The sequence below is a fragment of the Mytilus trossulus genome, chromosome 14 (genome assembly GCF_036588685.1).
Source record: "Mytilus trossulus isolate FHL-02 chromosome 14, PNRI_Mtr1.1.1.hap1, whole genome shotgun sequence".
In the NCBI taxonomy this organism is placed as follows: domain Eukaryota; kingdom Metazoa; phylum Mollusca; class Bivalvia; order Mytilida; family Mytilidae; genus Mytilus; species Mytilus trossulus.
In genome coordinates this window covers 26,833,420-26,858,698 of record NC_086386.1, presented here as the reverse complement: position 1 = coordinate 26,858,698, position 25,279 = coordinate 26,833,420, and the positions used below count along the sequence as shown (strand labels likewise).

The following is a 25,279-nucleotide window of genomic DNA, read 5'->3' as shown; positions in this document are numbered from 1 at the left end:
ATTGCTTGACCTAAATAAAGAGGGAGATATGTATACTGTAAATTGTTTTATGTACTTTTAATTACTAATGACCAATGTATGCTTGAAATACATCTTTCTTATTGATCAATAATATTCCTGGATCAGCACAAGCACACTTCCTATTATCATCACCTTTTGACCTTTTTGACTTATTAAAATGTAATTCGTATCAAACAATTTGACATGTGGAATGTAAATGTTCACCCGCATACATCCCTTTATTCTACATTCAGAAGTTTTTTAAGAATAAATATATATAGAAGTAGATAGGATTACATGTTTGCTTGTGGTGCAGATTTTTCTCCCAACATTTGCTTTTTTCGTCAATTTGTCAATTTATATAATTTTAGTTCATGTATGTTCATGTATGTATGTATAAGTTGTGAACCATAGCTTTAACTATGAACCATTATGTCAAATATTTTAATTGCAAAATGTAGTTTTTGCATTTTATGAATTAAATAAATTAGCTTTTCTTCAATTTTGGTTTCATATCATATAGCAAAAGAAGCTTTTCTTCTCAAGTCTTTCAAAATTTTAAACATAACTAGAATGCAATTTTAATAATGAAATCACTGAATTGTTTCAAACCATTGAACATATTATCTCCATTGTTAAATGATCTTCCTTACGATTATCAGTATTGATTTATAAACATGAGCCGTGTGTATAAAACAGGTTATCGTTTGTAAGTAACAATAATTTCACACCTTACTGTTAAGCTAATAAAGCATAAAAAAATAATGGCAATAAATGTAAGCTTATTAATAATTCTGAAAAGTCATTGTCCATGAATATAACTGCTACACATACCCTAAACAAGGTGATACTTCGAGTGCATTTCTTTCTAACACAAACGATGCAAACGGTTAAGCGCGCACATGTTTTGATTATTTGTTTTCAACATACGTTTGCAAAATTAACATCAACTTTGACAAACTATGCAAACGGTAAAAATGCGTCTGCTGTTTGTCGTTTGTTAGTACAAACGCTATATTTGATTCTTACGTCCACCTGATTAAACGATGTATTTGTTTCTACGTTTGTAAAAAGTCTGTTTACCAACAACATGTGCATGCATTATTGAAAGTTCAAACAGGGTTAGTAAAGACTTATTAAACGATGTATTTGTTTCTACTTTTGTAGCGTTTAGAAAACAAGGACAAACGCGACACAAAGTATTCAAAATTTTGGTTAGAAAGAAATGCGGCCTTGTCATCTTATTGTGAATAATCACAAATAATTATTAATTCTGACAATCTTTTATTTTTTTTATATTTTATTCGTTCTTTGAACATCTAAACTCACTAACTAGTAGTTGTTAAGAGTAACACTAATGTTCAATCTTAATTTCTGTCACTGTACAACGGGAAACAATTCCATCTACACAAATATCTAATCTCAATCTCTCATGCCACATGCATGTTTTTTCGAAATGTTACACATTTTAGGGCATAAAAACAATTATGTTAAGACATCTTGTAGTAATAAAACTATAATTGTTACGACATCTTGTAGACAGTTCATATTTTATTCTTGTTTTATAAGTTGCATTTATTTCAACTTCCATGACTCCCAAACATATTTGTATTGATATGTAGGTTTATGGGTTCTATGTAATATTTCCTGCAGCTGGCAATATCGTCTGATTGGGTCCTTCAGTTTTTCTAATGTTGGATGTGTGGCAAATTGAATGTTTTTAAAGAAATGGATAAGGTTTGATGATAAAATATTTTCCAGTAAGTCGTATTCACATCCCTCGCAATTAATAGTGACAAGATCAACTGAAAACTTCCCTACACCTAGCTTATGAAAAAAATCTAAAGCATTCACTACTTTTAAAGAACAGCTTCCCTTTCCTGAGCCTGAGAATGTTGATGTTGCTTCTCCAACACTCCCTTCAATTTGTATCATAAATATTTCATATTTGGCACCAAGACCAATGTTATAAACGATGACATTACGTCGATCTTTAAATCTGTTTTTGAGTTTCTGATAGAATAATTTCAATGGTTCAAGTATTATATAATATTGTGGGTTGTACATGTCTAAAAATGATTGCGCATCGTATCCAACATTTCCGCCAATATCAACAATTATGCTTTTGTTCGGTACAAGATATCTATGTTCTTTAAATCGAGTCTCATATTGTTTCCCTTTCCAAAATTGTACTCCCTTTTTGATATCTTCTGAATAATTATTTACGCAGTATTTTATATGCCTCTGTTCACTAGTAGTAAAATTTCTTTTGCTCAGTCCTGGCATGTCTGGGTTTGTTTTATGCATAGTTTCGGATTGTTGATGAATATTTAGTGGTATGACATCTTCAATGCCTGTTTGGTTCATACTTGCAGTATCTTCAAAACATGCATATTCAGCTTTTCTAGGCTGTACTGATTGGCAGTAGTACGGAACAGAAACGTGAATAAACTTTAAAAAAATCATAAAGATGACGATGATTACAATAAAATACTTCTTTGCAGGAGAGAGTTTCGAGACAGATCTCAGATAATCCATTCTGAAAAAAAAAACATGACTTTTTAGTTACTATTTTCAACTGCATTTAATGAAGACTTTTTTTTCAAAAAGGAACAGAGGCAATACAGCACCAAAATTGGACTAATATATATATATATATATATTAGTCTAAAAATAACTGGGTCGAGCCACTGCTGGTTGAGATTTATTTCCCCGAGGGTATCACAAGCCCAGTAGTCAGCACTTTTTGTTGATTCGAGCGTCACTGGTGAGTCTTTTGTAGACAAAACGCACGTCTGGCGTACATACAAAATTTAGTACTGTATCTATGATGAGTTTATTTACAACCAAGTGTTAGAGTAAGATTTTCTACTGACAAAATTTTTGTCCGTCTCTCAGCGGGATTTGAACTCACACCTTTGATACACTACAGCACCATCCGCTTAGTCTCATGTCCAGCGCTCTTTCTTTCTCTTAAATTTATTTTATTCAAATATGTACAATAAAACCAGTACCTGGTGTCACAAACAGACAGTAACATATAGTCAGTTACAAACATATAGAAATTCAATGTAAGTTCAGATACTAGTATGCTTATAATTAATATTTCTGTATGATTATCTGTTACTTTGATAACGGGATTATCCAATATAAAATATTTTTCTATAAAGAATTTTTTTCTTTCACGGATTTAAAAGATAAAAATAGTGAGATACGTATTTTTCTTATAATGTTTCAAAATAGTCTACTAAATTGAGTTTAGCTTGAGGATTCTACCATATGAAATTTCTTCTTTTATAGATACTAAATATTGCTATACTCATAAAAAAATAAGCGAAATAAAAATTAAACCCGTTACTTCTCTTCCAAAAAAAACCCAGAAAGCATCGCTTGGTCAAAATCAAGCGTATTTACAAAGTTATCATCAATATTACACATATTTGCAAACAATGGGTAGGGTGAGTTTCAGTCTGTTTTATATATACTGGGATTTGATTGGACAATAAAAGTTGACATGAAATGAAATTAATTTTTATTGTCTTATCAAATTCCAGTATACAGTAAACAGACTACCTACCTGTTGTTTACAAACATCCAAACAAACATAGCAAGCAAGTTGATCAAAGGTTTGCCTTGCATGCTTTTATAGAAGAGCTGTAAAATGAAATAACATATTTCCAATACTTATTAGTTAAAAATAAAAATAAATGTGTATGGTACAATGCGAGTAAGGTACAAATGTCAATCTCAAGCGTAATTAAAATTTGAAGCAAAACTAAATTATAAGTACAATAGATGAATAAGCACAGTCAAATACAGTTCACATGTAAAATTTAAGGCATAATGCAAACATTTAGAGTTATTCCTAAAAATATGCAAAAGCACATCTTCATGCAGATTAACAGCATGTTGATCCATTCCAGGACTGTATAAGGCTCTTAAATTAAGAAAAAACTATTTTGAGTCCTGAAATGGTCAGGTATGCTGTTCCACAGAGTAGCAGCTGCAAATATAAAACTTTTCTTACCAAACTGTGTAGTTTTAAATGTAAACTTCCTAGTATATTACTATATTTGAAAAAAAAAAAAGTAAAATGACAAAAAAACTGATCTCCGAAAAAAAATCAAAACGGAAAGTCCCTAATAAAATGGCAAAATCAGATGATAAAACACATCAAACGAATAGACAACAACTGTCATATTCCTGACTTGGTACAGGCATTTTGAAATGTAGAAAATGGTGGATTGAACATGGTTTCAGAGCGCTAAACATCTCACTTATATGACAGTCGCATCAAATTCAGTTATTTTTAGAACGATTGGTGAACAAAACAGACATAATCGGTAAAATAGTCAAAATATAGTTACAGCAGTCATCACTGTGTAACGGTGATAAAACAAACAAACTTTTACCAAAAAAACACGAAAAGCATCTATCAAGTTACAATACACATTTATGGTTTCGCGTGTTTGGCGTCAGAAAATGCAAACGTCACATAGGAGGACATTTTGTCGTTCATTGTCTATTCAAAACAATTATTATTTCACATGGGGAATGGTGGTATGTAGGGTTATAAAATCAAAAGTCATATTAGAATTGATTTAAGAAACAAATCCGAGATTTGAAATCATCCAGAAGTTCTTTAGAATTTTTAAGAATCCATATATCATGGTCAATACTAATACGCGAGTAAACTAATTTTGTCGTTTGTCGTTCAAAGTATTATGAGCAATAACATAATGACGGGATCTTTTAAAGTACAGAGTCACGTTAAAAGACCTAAAGAAACACAAAAAGTCGCATATACAAAACTCACCAGCAAAAATGAAAGATAATACAAATGCATAAGTACCGAGCCACGTCAAAGTAAAAGTAAAAGTAGTATCAATATAACACGTAGTTAAGATGATAGACAACGTAAATACTCAGAATCTATACACCACGACTATCGTGTATTATTTGTTAAGTGGAATATTTATCAACAAGGTCTTGGTACTTTCTGATGAACTTTTTTTTTTAAAATGGAAGAGACGTTCAATGACATACCCCTGGTTAATCAACTTTCAGCTCAGACACTAAACAGACAGTTGCTTATTTATTAACTATATTAAAAGTTTCAATTGCTATTGATATTTGTCTTTTATTTATGCTTAATATACATAGTAGGCATCTTAGCCTCTCGAGCAACTGTTGATATTAGCTTGAATAATCTTCATACATAAAACTAAGTGCCCTTTCTTGCACTTTATTATTCTTTTGAATTTTTTATTGGTACTTAAATGCCAAGCCAAAGGGCAGCTTCATGTATTGCTTCAAAAAAATGTATAGAAAACAGTATGCTTACTTAGCTTGTTCAAATAAGTTCCCAAACGTTTCAAAATATTTAGTTGCTGAGATGCCTTCCTGCATAATTTACCTGCATGTGAAAATCTATGTCAATGTTAAGAAGTGTTTCATATTCCAAAGTAGAAATTAAAACATCATAATCAGGATTATAGTAAGATAAAGTATTGTCATCTGCATAATTATTAGTATACAGAGTTCCATTTTTTATAAATGAGGAATATAACATTGAAAAAACATTAAACAACAGGTGGCCCAGGATAGAATCCAGGGAAACGGTTACCCCTTATGAATGTCAGCCCAACTACAACGAATACGATGGTAATCAAAAGCCTTAAAGTTTGATTATTTATAACTATAGGGATACAAAATATAACCAGAAAATAGTACATCTTTGTTACAAAATTATATATCCTGTAAGGTACATGTTAAGTAAATGAAACAACTATAAATCATACAATTGTAAACTTAAGATATATTTATCTGTCTCATGTCTAGTATACATTTACAATAAACAAACTAAATGTTCTGAATAATTATAGGCAACTACCTCCCTCATGTCACATTGCAATATACAACGCATTTAATTAAACGCGGAACTTAAATCATCATATTGCGAATGGGATTCACAAAATCACTTAGTAGCATTATTATTCTAGTAGTTTATGGACTTCTAGATTACATGCAACATGTATGGAACGCCATGACTGTCTTCTGATGTTGATTGTTTAATATGGTCGGTGCTTGATGCATTATGTTCAGTAGTATGTATTTTATGTTCAGTAGATATCCTATTATGTTCAGTAGTTATTACATTATGTTTAGTAGTTTTTACATTATATTCGGTGCTTTGGTTATTATGTTCAGTAGTTTCATTATTATATGCAGTGGTATTTAAATTATGTTCGGTACTTCGGACTTTATATTCAGTACATTTTCCATTATGTTCAGTACTTTCGACATTATTTTCAGTAGATTCAATATTATTTGCAGTACATTATGTAATACCTTCAGTAGTCCCGGTTTCTTTATATTCAGTAGATTATTCATTTTGTTCAGTAATTTTAAGCATCGGTTTTAACTTTATGTTCAGTGGTTGTATCATTATGATGATGTAGTAAAAGTCGGTAAGTCAATAACGGAAATTGTCGGGAAAAAACGAACGCGGATATTTTTGACGGACGTTTTATTCATGAATACCTTTACGTGATTGAATGAAAATGGAAGAAATGGAAGCAGTTTTAAATCGGTTTTGTTTACGTTCCCAAGTTGGCATTTTCTACCCGGAAAAACTAACTCTTGACTTAATTTGTAAATTGTCGCTACAATATTTCGCATATTTTGGTATGAGGACAGGAGAAAAATAATGGAATGAAGAATAGCTTGTGTTCATTTTAGCAGCAATATTTTTGACTCAGAATTGAAACAAGTTTTTCATTCCCAAAGAAGCACTGGAATCCCTGCTTGAAATCGATTTATATGTTAGTATGCTGTTATGGAAATTAGTGAGATGTTTTGTGTATCGGAGAGTACAATTTATCGGAATATGAAAATGTATAATTTGAGTAAACTTGAATTTTCTAATATTTCTGACGAGGATTTAGATGATGTTATTGCAAAACAGGTAGTGGAATTTTCTTGCTGTGGAGACTAATATCTGCTTTAGAAGAATCACTCGGAGTGATCGTCTAAAGCAGATATTAGCCCAACAAAACAGTAAGGTTTGTTGCTGAGTGTTCCAAAACCCCAGTCCTAAATTGAATATTTTTAAACACTAGTACGTTTCTGATCCATTACAATAGATCTGAAAATCACGATATCTGATACGATCAACATTGATTTAGTTGGAATTGTTGACATTATCAATTATATATTAAAATCAAATAAAGATCTGGTTACAGATATTATTAGCCATAGTATGCTTAAAATGTGTTCTGAAAGAAGCAAGATCGCTTCATTAATCAAAAACTGATTGACTTATGTGGTTGTTAGACTATCAATGCATTTGAATGGGGACATGTAGTTGGAACCCCCTCTCTTTTTTGACCTGAGTTAGGACCCCCCTTTTTAAATTTGCTGCATCCGCCCCTGATCTTTTTTTGATAATTCCAGGTCAGAATTTTCGTTGCTTCAACATAATTAAGAGGCTGTTTTCCAAAATGCATAGATTTCGCAACACGTTACATCATATTTGAATATATATTATACCAAATGGTCAATATTAATCATTCATATGATTTGTTCTGGGATGTTTGCAAAATTTCAATGGAAGCAAGTTCTAGGCATGGAAGAAAGACCATTCACAATTTGTTTCACATTTGTTTTTTCTCTCTTTTAATTATAAATACATGTAGTATATTAACCTTTCAAATGTAGAATTCATAAGATCAAAATTACCCTGTCAAACCCCCCCCCCTTTTGTGCTCGCAATTTCTAACCCTTGTATTAAACTTTTCCAATCTAACTAAAATTTAAAAAAAAGCCTTTTAACCGATCTATTTATGTACCGGATCGGCAACTTTATCATTTATTTAAACATAAAATCTACAATATAAAAAAGAAGATGTGATATTATTGCCAGTGAGACAACTATCCACAAAAGACCAAAATGACACAAACATTGACAACTATAGGTAACCGTACGGCCTTCAACAATGGACAAAGCCCATAACGCATAGTCAGCTATAAAAAGCCCCGATAAGACAATGTAAAACAATTCAAACGAGAAAACTAACGGCCTTATTTATGTAAAATTTTTTTAACGAAAAACAAATATGTAACGCATTAACAAACGACAACCACTGAATTACAGGCTCCTGACTTGGGACAGGTACATGCATTAATAATGTGGTGCCATTATAAACATGTTGTTTGCTAGGAGTCTTTGTTTTGGCAAAGCTGCCGAGGTAAGCCTCTCTATGTTCAAAATATACATGACACATTTGACACTTCCCTTGTCTGATCTATGAATTAACACCCTGAGTTTACTATCTCAAACATGCTAAGAAAATCCCGGTGAACCACCAACGGCACCCATTAGTAAATAACGATTTGATTTCTTTCAAATAGTTAATGTATGACATGAATGTACGTGTCGCTTAAAACACGGCCATATACCAAATGGTCAATGTAAAAACAAAGATTTGGTATGATTGCCAAGGAGACAACTCTCCACACTGAGTGATCAAAATGACACAGAAATTAACAACTATATGTCACCTTACGGCCTTCAACAATGAGCACAGCCCATACTGCAATTCAGCTATAAAACAATTAAAACGAATTACTATATACAGTAACTAATGCCGTATTAGTGATAAAAAACAAATATGTAACACACCAACAAACGACAATCAATGAATTACAGGCTCATGGTTGAAGAGAGACACATCATCATATATACAGAATATACGACTAACATGAGATTGTGATGTAAAAGTATAACACAAGTAAGAACGTAATAACGAACTTTAATCAAACAACTGAAGTACTGAACATCGAATGACCGCATCGTCAAGCCTGGAAAAGGTCAGAAACATACTAGTGTTTAAAAATATTCAATTTAGGACTAGGGTTTTGAAACAAACCTTACTGTTTTTTTGGGCTAATATCTGCTTTAGAAGAATCACTCCACAGCAAGGAGACTTCACTACCTGTTTTGCAATAACATGATCTAAATCCTCGTCAGAAATATTAGAAAATTCAAGTTTACTCAAATTATACATTTTCATATTTCGATAAATTGTACTCTCCGATACACTAAACATCTCACTAATTTCCATAACAGTTAAATCGATTTCAAGCAGGAATATTGTAGCGACAACTTACACATTAAGTCAGGAGTTATTTTTTCCTGGTAGAAAATGCCAACTTGGGAACGTAAACAACATCGATTTAAAACTGCTTCCATTTCTTCCATTTTCATTCAATCATGTGAAGGTATTCCGTCAAAAATATCCGCGTTCGTTTTTTTCCGACAATTTCCGTTATTGACTTACCGACTTTTACTACATCATCATAATGATACAACCACTGAACATAAAGTTGAACGAACCGAATATAATACCGATGCTTTTACTGAACATAATGAATAATCTACTGAATATAAAGAAACCGGGACTACTGAAGGTATTACATAATGTACTGCAAATAATATTGAATCTACTGAACATAATGTCGAAAGTACTGAACATAATGAAAAATGCACTGAATATAAAGTCCGAAGTACCGAACATAATTTAAATACCACTGCATATAATAATGAAACTACTGAACATAATAACCAAAGCACCGAATATAATGTAAAAACTACTAAACATAATGTAATAACTACTGAACATAATAGGATATCTACTGAACATAAAATACATACTACTGAACATAATGCATCAAGCACCGAACATATAAAAAAATCAACATCAGAAGACAGTCATGGCGTTCCATAAACATGACTTGCATCTTCAACAGTGCTCGCCCTGGTATAAATTTTATGTATAATAATGAGCCATTTTCTCGGATTTCCAGACTATAGGTTGCAATTCTGTAAATATAGACAATGCAGTTTCCCATAGGAACTCCCTTTGCGGCTAAAACTATGCCACTTTTACTATCGCGGTGCTTCTAACTACGTTTCCCGTATATTTCGGATAATTTGCAGTCATAAAGATTCAATAAAATTCTAAACTTTGACATGCAAAAGAATCAACAAATAAAGACCGTTGCAAAAGTGAACACTTACTTGAAATCAGTACATGTTCTACTTTCGCCCCTCAAGTTCGTCTACAGGTTCGATCCACACAATCTTATTCATATATATACAGGTAAAAACGATTATTCTAATAGAGCTTTCTTACAAATTGACGAAAGGTACGAACGAACGTAACGGGAGCACGTATTTCATTTCAACAATAACAGATAAAAGAGTCTTTGTTCTATCCAGTAAAGCAGCATTCTTTTCTATATCAAGTTTATTTAAAAAAAAAATATAATACCGCAAATAATACACGATTTTGATATAATCAAACAGAGAAAAGTAGTGTCAAATACACTAACGTCTGATACGTTACTTACGTAAACCACGAGAACACATATTTCCGCGGGATTTTTATAAGCACGAAAGTCACGATTGCTGAAGATTCACATTATTTTTTTCATTTGTTACAGTACACTTTCTGCAAATTGTCAAATAGAAATATCGAGATTTGCTGAAAAATGATGCTGAATTTAAAATAAAAAGTAATGTGGAATAAATCTAGAAAAAAAGACTTTGTATACTAGTATCAAGAAAATAAATTTACAATTTTGCTCCATATATATTGTGGATTTTATAGTGACGATTTAACAGTACACATGTTTCGAAGAGAGACGCAAAGTTGTCACTTATCGTCCAGTGGCTAATATTTCATGAATGTTCAGGACTATAGGCAAAACGCACTTATACGCTAAAATAACCGTCCCATTGCTCCGGTGTATCATATATACATATTTAAGGGCAATTAATATTACCAGGGGAGCGGCGATGATTCAAAAGTAATGAAACGAGCACCAGCATATGGCATAGTATGACGATCATCTTTTTTTCTTCATTTTCATTTTATTATTTTGAGCGTTGCAAATTTTGAATCAATGAAGTATTTGTGTTTCTTTTAGGGAAGAAGATTTTGTATTTGCTTTAACATTTTCGTAGTTTAAACAGTGCAACATTGTAATATTGAAGAGTGGGGGAGGGGCCGGATTTTAGTCTTCTAGTGGCATTTTTTTTGTCTGACTACTCTATATTCAGAATATTTTGTAGTGTTATCTCCTCCGACCTGGTGGTATCAATAATCATATATGCTAAACTATCGTCCCGAAATCCGAAATATATTTCACGAAAAATCCAATTTAATAAGTGTCGTTGCATGCACGATAATTATCCGAAGTTCCACGACTATTATTTAAATATGTCAAAATAAAGGATCCCTAAAACGAGTCTTACGTATGATTCGTCAAACATACGTGCCTTTCGTCAATTTGCAAGAAAGCTCTAATATGACGTTCTATTATCGTCAACCAGTATAATGATACAAATATTTTTAAACAGTTATATGAAATTAAACAGACCTAGAAAATCAAATTTTACGACTTCGCTGTCTAATTATAATTAAGGTCTTTCCTTTTACAAAAGGGAAAGACCTTACTGTATTTCTTTTGTTTATTAAGGTCTTTCCTTTTACAAAAGGGAAAGACCTTACTGTATTTCTTCTGTTTATTATTATTAAGGTCTTTCCTCTCCGTGAGGAAAGACCTTATTGTTTTTCTAATGTTTTTTTTTCTTTTTTTTCTTCCAGCATTTGTTTGGCTCGCCCTCCTACCGCTTCTATTGGAGTTATCAATACCAAAATTAAACCATCAATAGACCTCAACATGAACTTTTACCAGATGAACTTTTGTAGGATTTCACCTTCCCCTTAAGAAGTTATCTCCCTTTTGTTGATTTTTTTCAACATAGTCCCCCCAAAATGTGTTAAAAGATATCACGACTTTATTTGGACAAAAGGTAGATCTCATCATAATGTATTACCATATGAGGCTGCATAGGATTTCATCATCTACTTTGAGAGTTATATCCCCTTGAATCAATTTCTTTTATTTGCATTTTTTTCAAAAAGTATTAGAGATAGAATTTAATTGAAAATGACAGCATGTATTAGAACAGATGGCAATGTTTATAAACATAAACAATTTATTTGTTATTAACCCTTATAAGGAGTTATTTCCCTTTAGAAATTAAAAATATATTTTCAAAAATTTATATTCGAGAACCGGAAGTCATAGAGACTTGTAACCTTCACCAATAATCTTAAATTCATATGACCTTTAATATGCACCCAAGGTCAAAGGTCACCGAGTGCAAACAAAAATTACGCTGCAATTTCAAGCTTACATATTAGGAAAACGATAAGACTTTGCTGCATACATACAGCGTATGAAATGTTCTTCTCGACAAGCTCTACATTTTATACAATAAGCCCAAAAATGTCCGACCGTCTGTTCAAAAGTTACAACGGGATGATTCTTAAAAGTATAGTATTGTGTGAATATCTTTTTAAAGAAAACAGATATCAACCTACTATAAACTGCAAAGATGATCAGTAGTTCGAGACCTTCAATTTGAGGTCAATGTCAGGTCATGATGAAATTTCACCTTGACCTTCACAGTATACTATGACCTTGACCTTGTGATAGTTGAAAGGTTAAGTGGTCCTGAGTTGAATGGTGCTAGTCCCATGTTTCTACGACTTCCGGTTCTTAAGTTTAGTATTGCATCATATATTTGATGATTAATTGTGACCTTTATGAACTTTGAAATTGTCCCAATTCTTTTTCTATAATGTTGTTGTTCAACTGTATATCGTTTATCATTTAACATATTTGAAATATCTATAGTCCTTTTAGAGATAATGCAGTTTGAAGTTTTGCGAGCGGAGGCATGTATTTCTGAATCATCAAGAGTTTACCACTTAAAATGTCTTAGAAATTGAAGAGGTTGACATAGTTATATGTTTGACCAAATACCAAAAACATTCCATGGAAAAAAACACCAAAAAATCAATTTGAAATTTTCAAGTTTTGCATTGACTTTGTAAGTTTCATAACTTCTATTTATATAGTTGATATTGCATCATTATTTGCACTTTGTCAAATGGGGTCATCTGATATATCAAATTGAAGGTCTCAATAAACTCTACTTAAAAATGAAAATTTTAAACCTCCTTTTCATCCCAGGGGGACGGGTGGGGTCATTTAGTGCAAACATTCAAATTTCTCAGATGGTAAGGTTGTTGCATATCAAATGAAAGAACATAAAGCGTACATTTCAAATTTCAAATTGACGTCTCCAAAAAATTGGTTGGATGGGGTCATTGAGTGCAAAAAATAAATTTTCTTTTAAGGTAGGGTTGTTGTATATCAAATGAAAGGTCATGATGTGTACATTTGATATATCAAATTCCCGACCTCCAAAAATTAGTTGGATAGGGTTATTAAGTGCAAAAATCAAACTTTTTAGAACATGGTGTTGTCGCATATCAAAAGAAAGCTCATCTACTCTGTTCCATGTATCATAATTCCGATCTCAAAAATGTAGGCGGATGAGGTCATTAAGTGTAAAAAGCGAAAAGTTTCAGAAGGTATGCTGTCTTATATCAAACGAAAGGTCGTACAAATTACAATACGAAAACATCACTTTTACAGGAAAGACCTTTCAATTGTTTTACAAACAATTGAGATACTAGTTATTAAGGTCTTTCCTTTTACAAAAGGGAAAGACCTTACTGTATTTCTTCTGTTTATTAAGGTCTTTCCTTTTACTAAAGGGAAAGACCTTACTGTATTTCTTCTGTTTATTAAGGTCTTTCCTTTTACTAAAGGGAAAGACCTTACTGTATTTCTTCTGTTTATTATTATTAAGGTCTTTCCTTTTACAAAAGGGAAAGACCTTACTGTATTTCTTCTGTTTATTATTATTATTAAGGTCTTTCCTTTTACAAAAGGGAAAGACCTTACTGTATTTCTTCTGTTTATTATTATTATTCTTTTTCCGCCAAACTTTGACGAAGTTAGCAGCCTAAACCGTAAGACGTGTCGCTTTCATGTTCACACTTTGTATTGGTGTCATGAATAACTTTCTGGAACTCACCCTATTAGTCGAAATATTTTGTCGGTTCGGAGTAATCCCTCCGGAACCAAAAAACCTTGTTATCGTTCCAACACCGTAACCGTAATAGGTAGAAAGAAAACGAAGGGTGAAATTTGATCAGGACCAGACCCTGGTTCTTCGTTACATTTGGATCGAAAAGATTCAACGACTCATTGGTAGGGTTATGCCCCTATAAAAATTAACCGGTGTCGGTTGACCACCAAAACTCAGAAACCGTAAGTCGTAGACACCTAGGATCTTCACCATTCATCATCAATTCATGTATCTTTGAAAAATATCTCAAGGTCAAATTTGTATTTTGACCTTGACCTTTGACCGATCACCTTGTTATGGGATAATCTCAGCAACCATTATACTTACAAAAGTTTTAAATAGTGGAAAATGTTTGGGTTATTACGGCGCAACTTTGTTATATTTTGACTGAAGAAATTTGACCTTTTTTTAAGGGGCATAAAGCCTGTTTTAGGTTTTTGAAAAGACAAAATCAGCTTTTTCTATCTAACTAAAGGTCCTAGACCCATGGGGTCTTCAGCAATGACATTGGGGACTAATGACCTTGACAAAGGTCAAAAGGTCAAAGGTCAAGGTCATGTTCCAGATAGCGAATTTAGTGTTTTTAACCTTGTATAAAGGATTTTTAGTGTGTTTTCAAGCTTTTTAAGGTTGACCTTGACCTTTGACCTTTCACTTTTTATTGGATATCTCAAAAACTATTATACCTACAGAAATAGTAAATAGTTCAAAATGTTCAGGACATTGGAAACTATTAACCTTGATAAAGGTCAACAGGTTAAAGGTCAAGGTCATGTCCCAAATAGAGGATTATGTGTTTTTGACCATATTTAAAGGGTTTTTAGAGTGTAATAAAGCTTTTCATTACATTCTACGTCAATTGGAACATGTATTTTACATTTCAAAAGGAAAGACCTCTCAATTGTTCAAGAACAATTGACAGTTTAATTATTATTATTATTCTTCCGCCAAACTTTGACGCAGTTAGCCTCCGTAACCGTAAGACGTGTCGCTTTCTTGTTCACACTTTGTATTGGTGTCATAAATATCTATCAAGAACTCACCCTATTAGTCGAAATATTTTGTCGGTTCGGAGTAATCCCTCCGAAACCAAAAAACCTTGTTATCGTTCCAACACCGTAACCGTAATAGGTAGAAAAAAAACAAAGGGTGAAATTTGTTCAGGACCAGACCCCGGTTCTTCGTTACATTTGGATTGAAAAGATTCAACGACTCATTGGTAGGGTTATGCCCCTATCAAAATTAACCGGTGTCGGTGGACCACCAAAACTCAGAAACCGTAAGTCGTAGACACCTAGGATCTTCACCAATCATCATCAATTCATGTATCTTTGAAAAAAACCTCAAGGTCAAATTTGTATGTTGACCTTGACCTTTGACCTAACACCTTGTTATGGGACAATCTCAGAAACCATAATACTTACAGAAGTTTTAAATAGTGGAAAATGTTTGGGTCATTATGGCGCAACTTTGTTACATTTTGACCAAAGAGATTTGACCTTTCTATAAGGGGCATAACCCCTGTTTTAGGTTTCTGAAAAGACAAAATCAGCTTTTACTATATAACCAAAGGTCCTAGACCCTTGGGGTCTTCAGTAATGGCATTGGGGACTAATGACCTTGACAAAGGTCAAAAGGTCAAAGGTCAAGGTCATGTCCCAAATAGCGAATTTAGTGTGTTTAACCTTATATAAAGCATTTTTAGTGTGTTTTGGAGCTTTTTAAGGTTGACCTTGACCTTTTCAACACATTCTACATCTGTTGGAACGTGTATTTTACATTACAAAAGGAAAGACCTCTCAATTGTTCAAGAACAATTGACAGTTTAATTATTATTATTATTCTTCCGCCAAACTTTGACGAAGTTAGCAGCCTAAACCGTAAGACGTGTCGCTTTCATGTTCACACTTTGTATCGGTGTCATGAATACCTATCTGGAACTCACCCTGTTAGTCGAAATATTTTGTCGGTTCGGAGTAATCCCTCCGAAACCCAAAAACCTTGTTATCGTTCCAACGCCGTAACCATAATAGGTAGAAAAAAAACAAAGGGTGAAATTTGTTCAGGACCAGACCCCGGTTCTTCGTTACATTTGGATCGAAAAGATTCAACGACTCATTGGTAGGGTTATGCCCCTATGAAAATTAACCGGTGTCGGTTGACCACCAAAACTCAGAAACCGTAAGTCGTAAACACCTAGGATCTTCACCATTCATCATCAATTCATGTGTCTTTGTAAAATACCTCAAGGTCAAATTTGTATGTTGACCTTGACCTTTGACCTAACACCTTGTTATGGGATTATCTCATAAACTGTTATACTTACAGACGTTTTGAATAGTGGAAAATGTTTGGGTCATTACGGCGCAACTTTGTTACATTTTGACCGAAGAGATTTGACCTTTTTTTAAGGGGCATAACACCTGTTTTAGGTTTCTGGAAAGACAAAATTAGCTTTTACTATATAACCAAAGGTCCTAGACCCATGGGGTCTTCGGCAATGACATAAGGGACTAATGACCTTGATAAAGGTCAAAAGGTCAAAGGTCAAGGTCATGTCCCATATATCGAATTTAGTGTTTTTAACCTTATTTAAAGGATTTTCAGTGTGTTTTAAAGCTTTTCAATACTTTCTACGTCTATTTGAACATTTATTTTACATTACAAAAGGAAAGACCTCTCAATTGTTCAAGAACAATTGACAGTTTAATTAAGGTCTTTCCTTTTTCTATAAGGAAAGACCTTACTGTATTTCTTCTGTTTATTATTATTCTTTTTCCGCCAAACTTTGACGAAGTTAGCAGCCTAAACCGTAAGACGTGTCGCTTTCATGTTCTCACTTTGTATCGGTGTCATGAATACCTATCCGGAACTCACCCTGTTAGTCGAAATATTTTGTCGGTTCGGAGTAATCCCTCCGAAACCAAAAAACCTTGTTATCGTTCCAACACCGTAACCGTAATAGATAGAAAAAAAACGAAGGGTGAAATTTGTTCAGGACCAGACCCCGGTTCTTCGTTACATTTGATTCGAAAAGATTCAACGACTCATTGGTAGGGTTATGCCCCTTTGAAAATTAACCGGTGTCGGTGGACCACCAAAACTCAGAAACCGTAAATCGTAGAGACCTAGGATCTTCACCATTCATCAACAATTCATGAGACTTTCAAAAATACCTCAAGGTCAAATGTGTATGTTGACCTTGACCTTTGACCTAACACCTTGTTATCAGAACAACTCAAAAACCATTATACTTACAGAAGTTTTAAATAGTGGAAAATGTTTGGGTCATTACGGCACAACTTTGTTACATTTTGACCGAAGAGATTTGACCTTTTTTTAAGGGGCATAACACCTGTTTTAGGTTTCTGGAAAGACAAAATCATCTTTTACTATATAACCAAAGGTCCTAGACCCATGGGGTCTTCGGCAATGACATTGGGGACTAATGACCTTGACAAAGGTCAAAAGGTCAAAGGTCAAGGTCATGTCCCATATAGCGAATTTGGTGTTTTTAACCTTATTTAAAGGTTTTTCAGTGTGTTTTAAAGCTTTTCAATACATTCTACGTCTATTTGAACATGTATTTTACATTACAAAAGGAAAGACCTCTCAATTGTTCAAGAACAATTGACAGTTTAATTAAGGTCTTTCCTTTTACAAAAGGGAAAGACCTTACTGTATTTCTTCTGTTTATTATTATTATTATTATTCTTTTTCCGCCAAATTTTGACGAAGTTAGCCTCCGTAACCGTAAGACGTGTCGCTTTCATATTCACACTTTGTATTTGTGTCATGAATACCTATCCGGAACTCACCCTGTTAGTCGAAATATTTTGTCGGTTCGGAGTTATCCCTCCGAAACCAAAAAACCTTGTTATCGTTCCAACACCGTAACCGTAAAAGGTAGAGAAAAAACAAAGGGTGAAATTTGTTCAGGACCAGACCCCGGTTCTTCGTTACATTTGGATCGAAAAGATTCAACGACTCATTGGTAGGGTTATGCCCCTATGAAAATTAACCGGTGTCGGTTGACCACCAAAACTCAGAAACCGTAAGTGGTAGACACCTAGGATCTTCACCATTCATCATCAATTCATGTATCTTTGAAAAATATCTCAAGGTCAAATTTGTATGTTGACCTTGACCTTTGACCTAACACCTTGTTATGGGATAATCTCAGCAACCATTATACTTACAGAAGTTTTAAATAGTGGAAAATGTTTGGGTCATCACCGCGCAACTTTGTTACATTTTGACCGAAGAGATTTGACCTTTTTTTAAGGGGCATAACCCCTTTTTTAGGTTTCTGGTAAGACAAAATCAGGTTTAACTATATAACCAAAGGTCCTAGACCCATGGGGTCTTCAGCAATGACATTGGGGACTAATGACCTTGACAAAGGTCAAAAGGTCAAAGGTCAAGGTCATGTCCCAGATAGCGAATTTAGTGTTTTAAACCTTATATAAAGGGTTTTTAGTGTGTTTTAAAGCTTTTTAAGGTTGACCTTGACCTTTGACCTTTCACTTTTTATTGGATATCTCAAAAACTATTATACTTACAGAAATAGTAAATAGTGCAAAATGTTCAGGACATTGGGGACTATTGACCTTGATAAAGGTCAACAGGTCAAATGTCAAGGTCATGTCCCAAATAGCGGATTATGTGTTTTTGACCTTATTGAAAGGGTTTTTAGTGTGTTTTAAAGCTTTTTAATACATTCTACGTCTATTGGAACATGTATTTTACATTACAAAAGGAAAGACCTCTCAATTGTTCAAGAACAATTGACAGTTTAATTATTAAGGTCTTTCCTTTTCTATAAGGAAAGACCTTACTGTATTTCTTCTGATTATTATTATTATTATTATTATTATTATTCTTTTTGTTCCGCCAAACTTTGACAAAATTTCCCTCCGTAACCGTAAACCATGTGGCTTTCATGTTCACACTTTGTATTGGTGTCATGAATACCTATCCGGAACTCACCCTGTGAGTCGAAATATTTTGTCGGTTCGGAGTAATCCCTCCGAAACCCAAAAACCTTGTTATCGTTCCAACACCGTAACCGTAATAGGTAGAAAAAAAATAATGGGTGAAATTTGTTCAGGACCAGACCCCGGTTCTTCGTTACATTTGGATCGAAAAGATTCAACGACTCATTGGTAGGGTTATGCCCCTATAAAAATTAACCGGTGTCGGTTGGCCACCAAAACTCAGAAACCGTAAGTCGTAGACACCAAGGAACTTCACCAATCATCATCAATTCATGTATCTTTGAAAAATATCTCAAGGTCAAATTTGTATGTTGACCTTGACCTTTGACCTAACACCTTGTTATGGGATAATCTCAGAAACCATTATACTTACAGAAGTTTTAAATAGTGGAAAATGTTAGGGTCATTACGGCACAACTTTGTTACAGTTTGACCGAAGAGATTTGACCTTTTTTTAAGGGGCATAACACCTGTTTTAGGTTTCTGGAAAGACAAAATCATCTTTTACTATATAACCAAAGGTCCTAGACCCATGGGGTCTTCGGCAATGACATTGCGGACTAATGACCTTGACAAAGGTCAAAAGGTCAAGGTCATGTCCCATATAGCGAATTTGGTGTTTTTAACCTTATTTAAAGGTTTTTCAGTGTGTTTTAAAGCTTTTTAATACATTCTACGTCTATTTGAACATGTATTTTACATTACAAAAGGAAAGACCTCTCAATTGTTCAAGAACAATTGACAGTTTAATTATTATTCTTCTTGTTCCGCCAAACTTTGACAAAATTTCCCTCCGTAACCGTAAGACGTGTCGCTTTCATGTTCACACTTTGTATCGGTGTCATGAATACCTATCCAGAACTCACCCTGTGAGTCGAAATATTTTGTCCGTTCGGAGTAATCCCTCCGAAACCCAAAAACCTTGTTATCGTTCCAACACCGTAATCGTAATAGGTAGAAAAAAAACAAAGGGTGAAATTTGTTCAGGACCAGACCCCGGTTCTTCGTTACATTTGGATCGAAAAGATTCAACGACTCATTGGTAGGGTTATGCCCCTATGAAAATTAACCGGTGTCGGTTGACCACCAAAACTCAGAAACCGTAAGTCGTAGACACCTAGGATCTTCACCAATCATCATCAATTCATGTATATTTGAAAAACACCTCAAGGTCAAATTTGTATGTTGACCTTGACCTTTGACCTAACACCTTGTTATGGAATTATCTCAGAAACCATTATACTTACAGAAGTTTTAAATAGTGGAAAATGTTTGCGTCATTATGGCGCAACTTTGTTACATTTTGACCAAAGAGATTTGACCTTTTTATAAGGGGCATAACCCTTGTTTTAGGTTTCTGAAAAGACAAAACCAGCTTTTACTATATAACCAAAGGTCCTAGACCCTTGCGGTCTTCAGTAATGGTATTGGGGACTAATGACCTTGACAAAGGTCAAAAGGTCAAAGGTCAAGGTCATGTCCCAGATAGCGAATTTAGTGTTTTAACCTTATATAAAGGATTTTTAGTGTGTTTTGGAGCTTTGTAAGGTTGACCTTGACCTTTTCAATACATTCTACGTCTGTTGGAACATGTATTTTACATTACAAAAGGAAAGACCTCTCAATTGTTCAAGAACAATTGACAGTTTAATTATTATTATTATTCTTCCGCCAAACTTTGACGAAGTTAGCAGCCTAAACCGTAAGACGTGTCGCTTTCATGTTCACACTTTGTATCGGTGTCATGAATACCTATCTGGAACTCACCCTGTTAGTCGAAATATTTTGTCGGTTCGGAGTAATCCCTCCGTAACCAAAAAACCTTGTTATCGTTCCAACACCGTAACCATAATAGGTAGAAAAATAACTAAGGGTGAAATTTGTTCAGGACCAGACCCCAGTTCTTCGTTACATTTGGATCGAAAAGATTCAACGACTCATTGGTAGGGTTATGCCCCTATGAAAATTAACCGGTGTCGGTTGACCACCAAAACTCAGAAACCGTAAGTCGTAGACACCTAGGATCTTCACCAATCATCATCAATTTATGTATCTTTGAAAAATACCTCAAGGTCAAATTTGTATGTTGACCTTGACCTTTGACCTAACACCTTGTTATGGGATAATCTCAGAAACCATTATACTTACAGAAGTTTTAAATAGTGGAAAATGTTTGGGTCATTACGGCACAACTTTGTTACATTTTGACCGAAGAGATTTGACCTTTTTTTAAGGGGCATAACACCTGTTTTAGGTTTCTGGAAAGACAAAATCATCTTTTACTATATAACCAAAGGTCCTAGACCCATGGGGTCTTCGGCAATGACATTGGGGACTAATGACCTTGACAAAGGTCAAAAGGTCAAAGGTCAAGGTCATGTCCCATATAGCGAATTTGGTGTTTTTAACCTTATTTAAAGGTTTTTCAGTGTGTTTTAAAGCTTTTCAATACATTCTACGTCTATTTGAACATGTATTTTACATTACAAAAGGAAAGACCTCTCAATTGTTCAAGAACAATTGACAGTTTAATTAAGGTCTTTCCTTTTACTAAAGGGAAAGACCTTACTGTATTTCTTCTGTTTATTATTATTATTATTATTATTCTTCCGCCAAACTTTGACGAAGTTAGCAGCCTAAACCGTAAGACGTGTCGCTTTCATGTTCACACTTTGTATCGGTGTCATGAATACCTATCTGGAACTCACCCTGTTAGTCGAAATATTTTGTCGGTTCGGAGTAATCCCTCCGAAACCAAAAAACCTTGTTATCGTTCCAACACCGTAACCATAATAGGTAGAAAAAAAACAAAGGGTGAAATTTGTTCAGGACCAGACCCCGGTTCTTCGTTGCATTTGGATCGAAAAGATTCAACGACTCATTGGTAGGGTTATGCCCCTATGAAAATTTACCGGTGTCGGTGGACCACCAAAACTCAGAAACCGTAAGTCGTAGAGACCTAGGATCTTCACCATTCATCATCAATTCATGTATCTTCGAAAAATATCTCAAGGTCAAATTTGTATGTTGACCTTGACCTTTGACCGAACACCTTATTATGGGATAATCTCAAAAACTAAAATACTTACAGAAGTTTTAAATAGTGGAAAATGTTTGGGTCATTACGGCGCAACTTTGTTACATTTTGACCAAAGAGATTTGACCTTTTTTTAAGGGGCATAACCCCTGTTTTAGGTTTCTGATAAGAGAAAATCAGCTTTTACTACATAACCAAAGGTCCTAGACCCATTGGGTCTTCAGCAATGACATTGGGGACTAATGACCTTGACAAAGGTCAAAGGTCAAGGTCATGTCCCAGATAGCGAATTTAGTGTTTTTAACCTCATATAATGGATTTTTAGTGTGTTTTCAAACTTTGTACGGTTGACCTTGACCTTTTCAATACATTCTACGTCTATTAGAACATGTATTTTACATTACAAAAGGAAAGACCTCTCAATTGTTCAAGAACAATTGACAGTTTAATTATTATTATTATTATTATTATTCTTCCGCCAAACTTTAATGAAGTTAGCAGCCTAAACCGTAAGACGTGTCGCTTTCATGTTCACACTTTGTATCGGTGACATGAATACCTATCCAGAACTCACCCTGTTAGTCGAAATATTTTGTCGGTTCGGAGTAATCCCTCCGAAACCCAAAAACCTTGTTATCGTTCCAACACCGTAACCGTAATAGGTAGAAAAAAAATGAAGGGTGAAATTTATTCAGGACCAGACCCCGGTTCTTCGTTACATTTGGATCGAAAAGATTCAACGACTCATTGGTAGGGTTATGCCCCTATGAAAATTAACCGGTGTCGGTTGGCCACCAAAACTCAGAAACCGTAAGTCGTAGACACATAGGATCTTCACCAATCATCATCATTTCATGTATCTTTAAAAAATACCTCAAGGTCAAATTTGTATGTTGACCTTGACCTTTGATCTAACACCTTGTTATGGGATAATCTCAGAAACCATTATAATTACAGAAGTTTTAAATGGTGGAAAATGTTTGGGTCATTATGGCGCAACTTTGTTACATTTTGACCAAAGAGATTTGACCTTTCTATAAGGGGCATAACCCCTGTTTTAGGTTTTTGAAAAGACAAAATCAGCTTTTACTATATGACCAAAGGTCCTAGACCCTTGGGGTCTTCAGTAATGGCATTGGGGACCAATGACCTTGACAAAGGTCAAAAGGTCAAAGGTCAAGGTCATGTCCCAGATAGCGAATTTAGTGTTTTTAACCTTATTTAAAGGATTTTTAGTGTGTTTTCGAGCTTTTTAAGGTTGACCTTGACCTTTTCAATACATTCTACGTCTGTTGGAACATGTATTTTACATTAAAAAAGGAAAGACCTCTCAATTGTTCAAGAACAATTGACAGTTTAATTATTATTATTAAGGTCTTTCCTTTTACTAAAGGGAAAGACCTTACTGTATTTCTTCTGTTTATTATTATTATTATTATTATTCTTCCGCCAAACTTTGACGAAGTTAGCAGCCTAAACCGTAAGACGTGTCGCTTTCATGTTCACACTTTGTATCGGTGTCATGAATACCTATCTGGAACTCACCCTGTTAGTCGAAATATTTTGTCGGTTCGGAGTAATCCCTCCGAAACCAAAAAACCTTGTTATCGTTCCAACACCGTAACCATAATAGGTAGAAAAAAAACAAAGGGTGAAATTTGTTCAGGACCAGACCCCGGTTCTTCGTTGCATTTGGATCGAAAAGATTCAACGACTCATTGGTAGGGTTATGCCCCTATGAAAATTTACCGGTGTCGGTGGACCACCAAAACTCAGAAACCGTAAGTCGTAGAGACCTAGGATCTTCACCATTCATCATCAATTCATGTATCTTCGAAAAATATCTCAAGGTCAAATTTGTATGTTGACCTTGACCTTTGACCGAACACCTTATTATGGGATAATCTCAAAAACTAAAATACTTACAGAAGTTTTAAATAGTGGAAAATGTTTGGGTCATTACGGCGCAACTTTGTTACATTTTGACCAAAGAGATTTGACCTTTTTTTAAGGGGCATAACCCCTGTTTTAGGTTTCTGATAAGAGAAAATCAGCTTTTACTACATAACCAAAGGTCCTAGACCCATTGGGTCTTCAGCAATGACATTGGGGACTAATGACCTTGACAAAGGTCAAAGGTCAAGGTCATGTCCCAGATAGCGAATTTAGTGTTTTTAACCTCATATAATGGATTTTTAGTGTGTTTTCAAACTTTGTACGGTTGACCTTGACCTTTTCAATACATTCTACGTCTATTAGAACATGTATTTTACATTACAAAAGGAAAGACCTCTCAATTGTTCAAGAACAATTGACAGTTTAATTATTATTATTATTATTATTATTCTTCCGCCAAACTTTGACGAAGTTAGCAGCCTAAACCGTAAGACGTGTCGCTTTCATGTTCACACTTTGTATCGGTGTCATGAATACCTATCTGGAACTCACCCTGTTAGTCGAAATATTTTGTCGGTTCGGAGTAATCCCTCCGAAACCAAAAAACCTTGTTATCGTTCCAACACCGTAACCATAATAGGTAGAAAAAAAACAAAGGGTGAAATTTGTTCAGGACCAGACCTCGGTTCTTCGTTACATTTGGATCGAAAAGATTCAACGACTCATTGGTAGGGTTATGCCCCTATGAAAATTAACCGGTGTCGGTGGACCACCAAAACTCAGAAACCGTAAGTCGTAGAGACCTAAGATCTTCACCAATCATCATCATTTCATGTATCTTTGAAAAAAACCTCAAGGTCAAATTTGTATGTTGACCTTGACCTTTGACCTTACACCTTGTTATGGGATAATCTCAGAAACCATTATACTAACAGAAGTTTTAAATAGTGGAAAATGTTTGGGTCATTATGGCGCAACTTTGTTACATTTTGACCAAAGAGATTTGACCTTTCTATAAGGGGCATAACCCCTGTTTTAGGTTTCTGAAAAGACAAAATCAGCTTTTACTATATAACCAAAGGTTCTAGAACCTTGGGGTCTTCAGTAATGACATTGGGGACTAATGACCTTGACAAAGGTCAAAAGGTCAAAGGTCAAGGTCATGTCCCAGATAGCGAATTTAGTGTTTTTAACCTTATATAAAGGATTTTTAGTGTGTTTTGGAGCTTTTTAAGGTTGACCTTGACCTTTTCAATACATTCTACGTCTGTT

At 34.2% G+C, this 25,279-nt stretch overlaps 1 protein-coding gene across 1 annotated transcript in view; it reads right to left on the bottom strand.

Moving 5' to 3' along the window:
- Positions 1 to 1,357: 1,357 nt before the first annotated feature.
- The window catches only part of LOC134696287 (uncharacterized), a 44,090-nt gene continuing 20,168 nt past the window's right edge, over positions 1,358 to 25,279 (bottom strand). The window contains exon 2 of the mRNA XM_063557988.1: positions 1,358 to 2,539. Coding sequence (XP_063414058.1) covers positions 1,576 to 2,538 — 963 coding nt within the window. The 5' untranslated portion in view covers position 2,539 and the 3' untranslated portion in view covers positions 1,358 to 1,575. The remainder of the gene's footprint in view (positions 2,540 to 25,279) is intronic.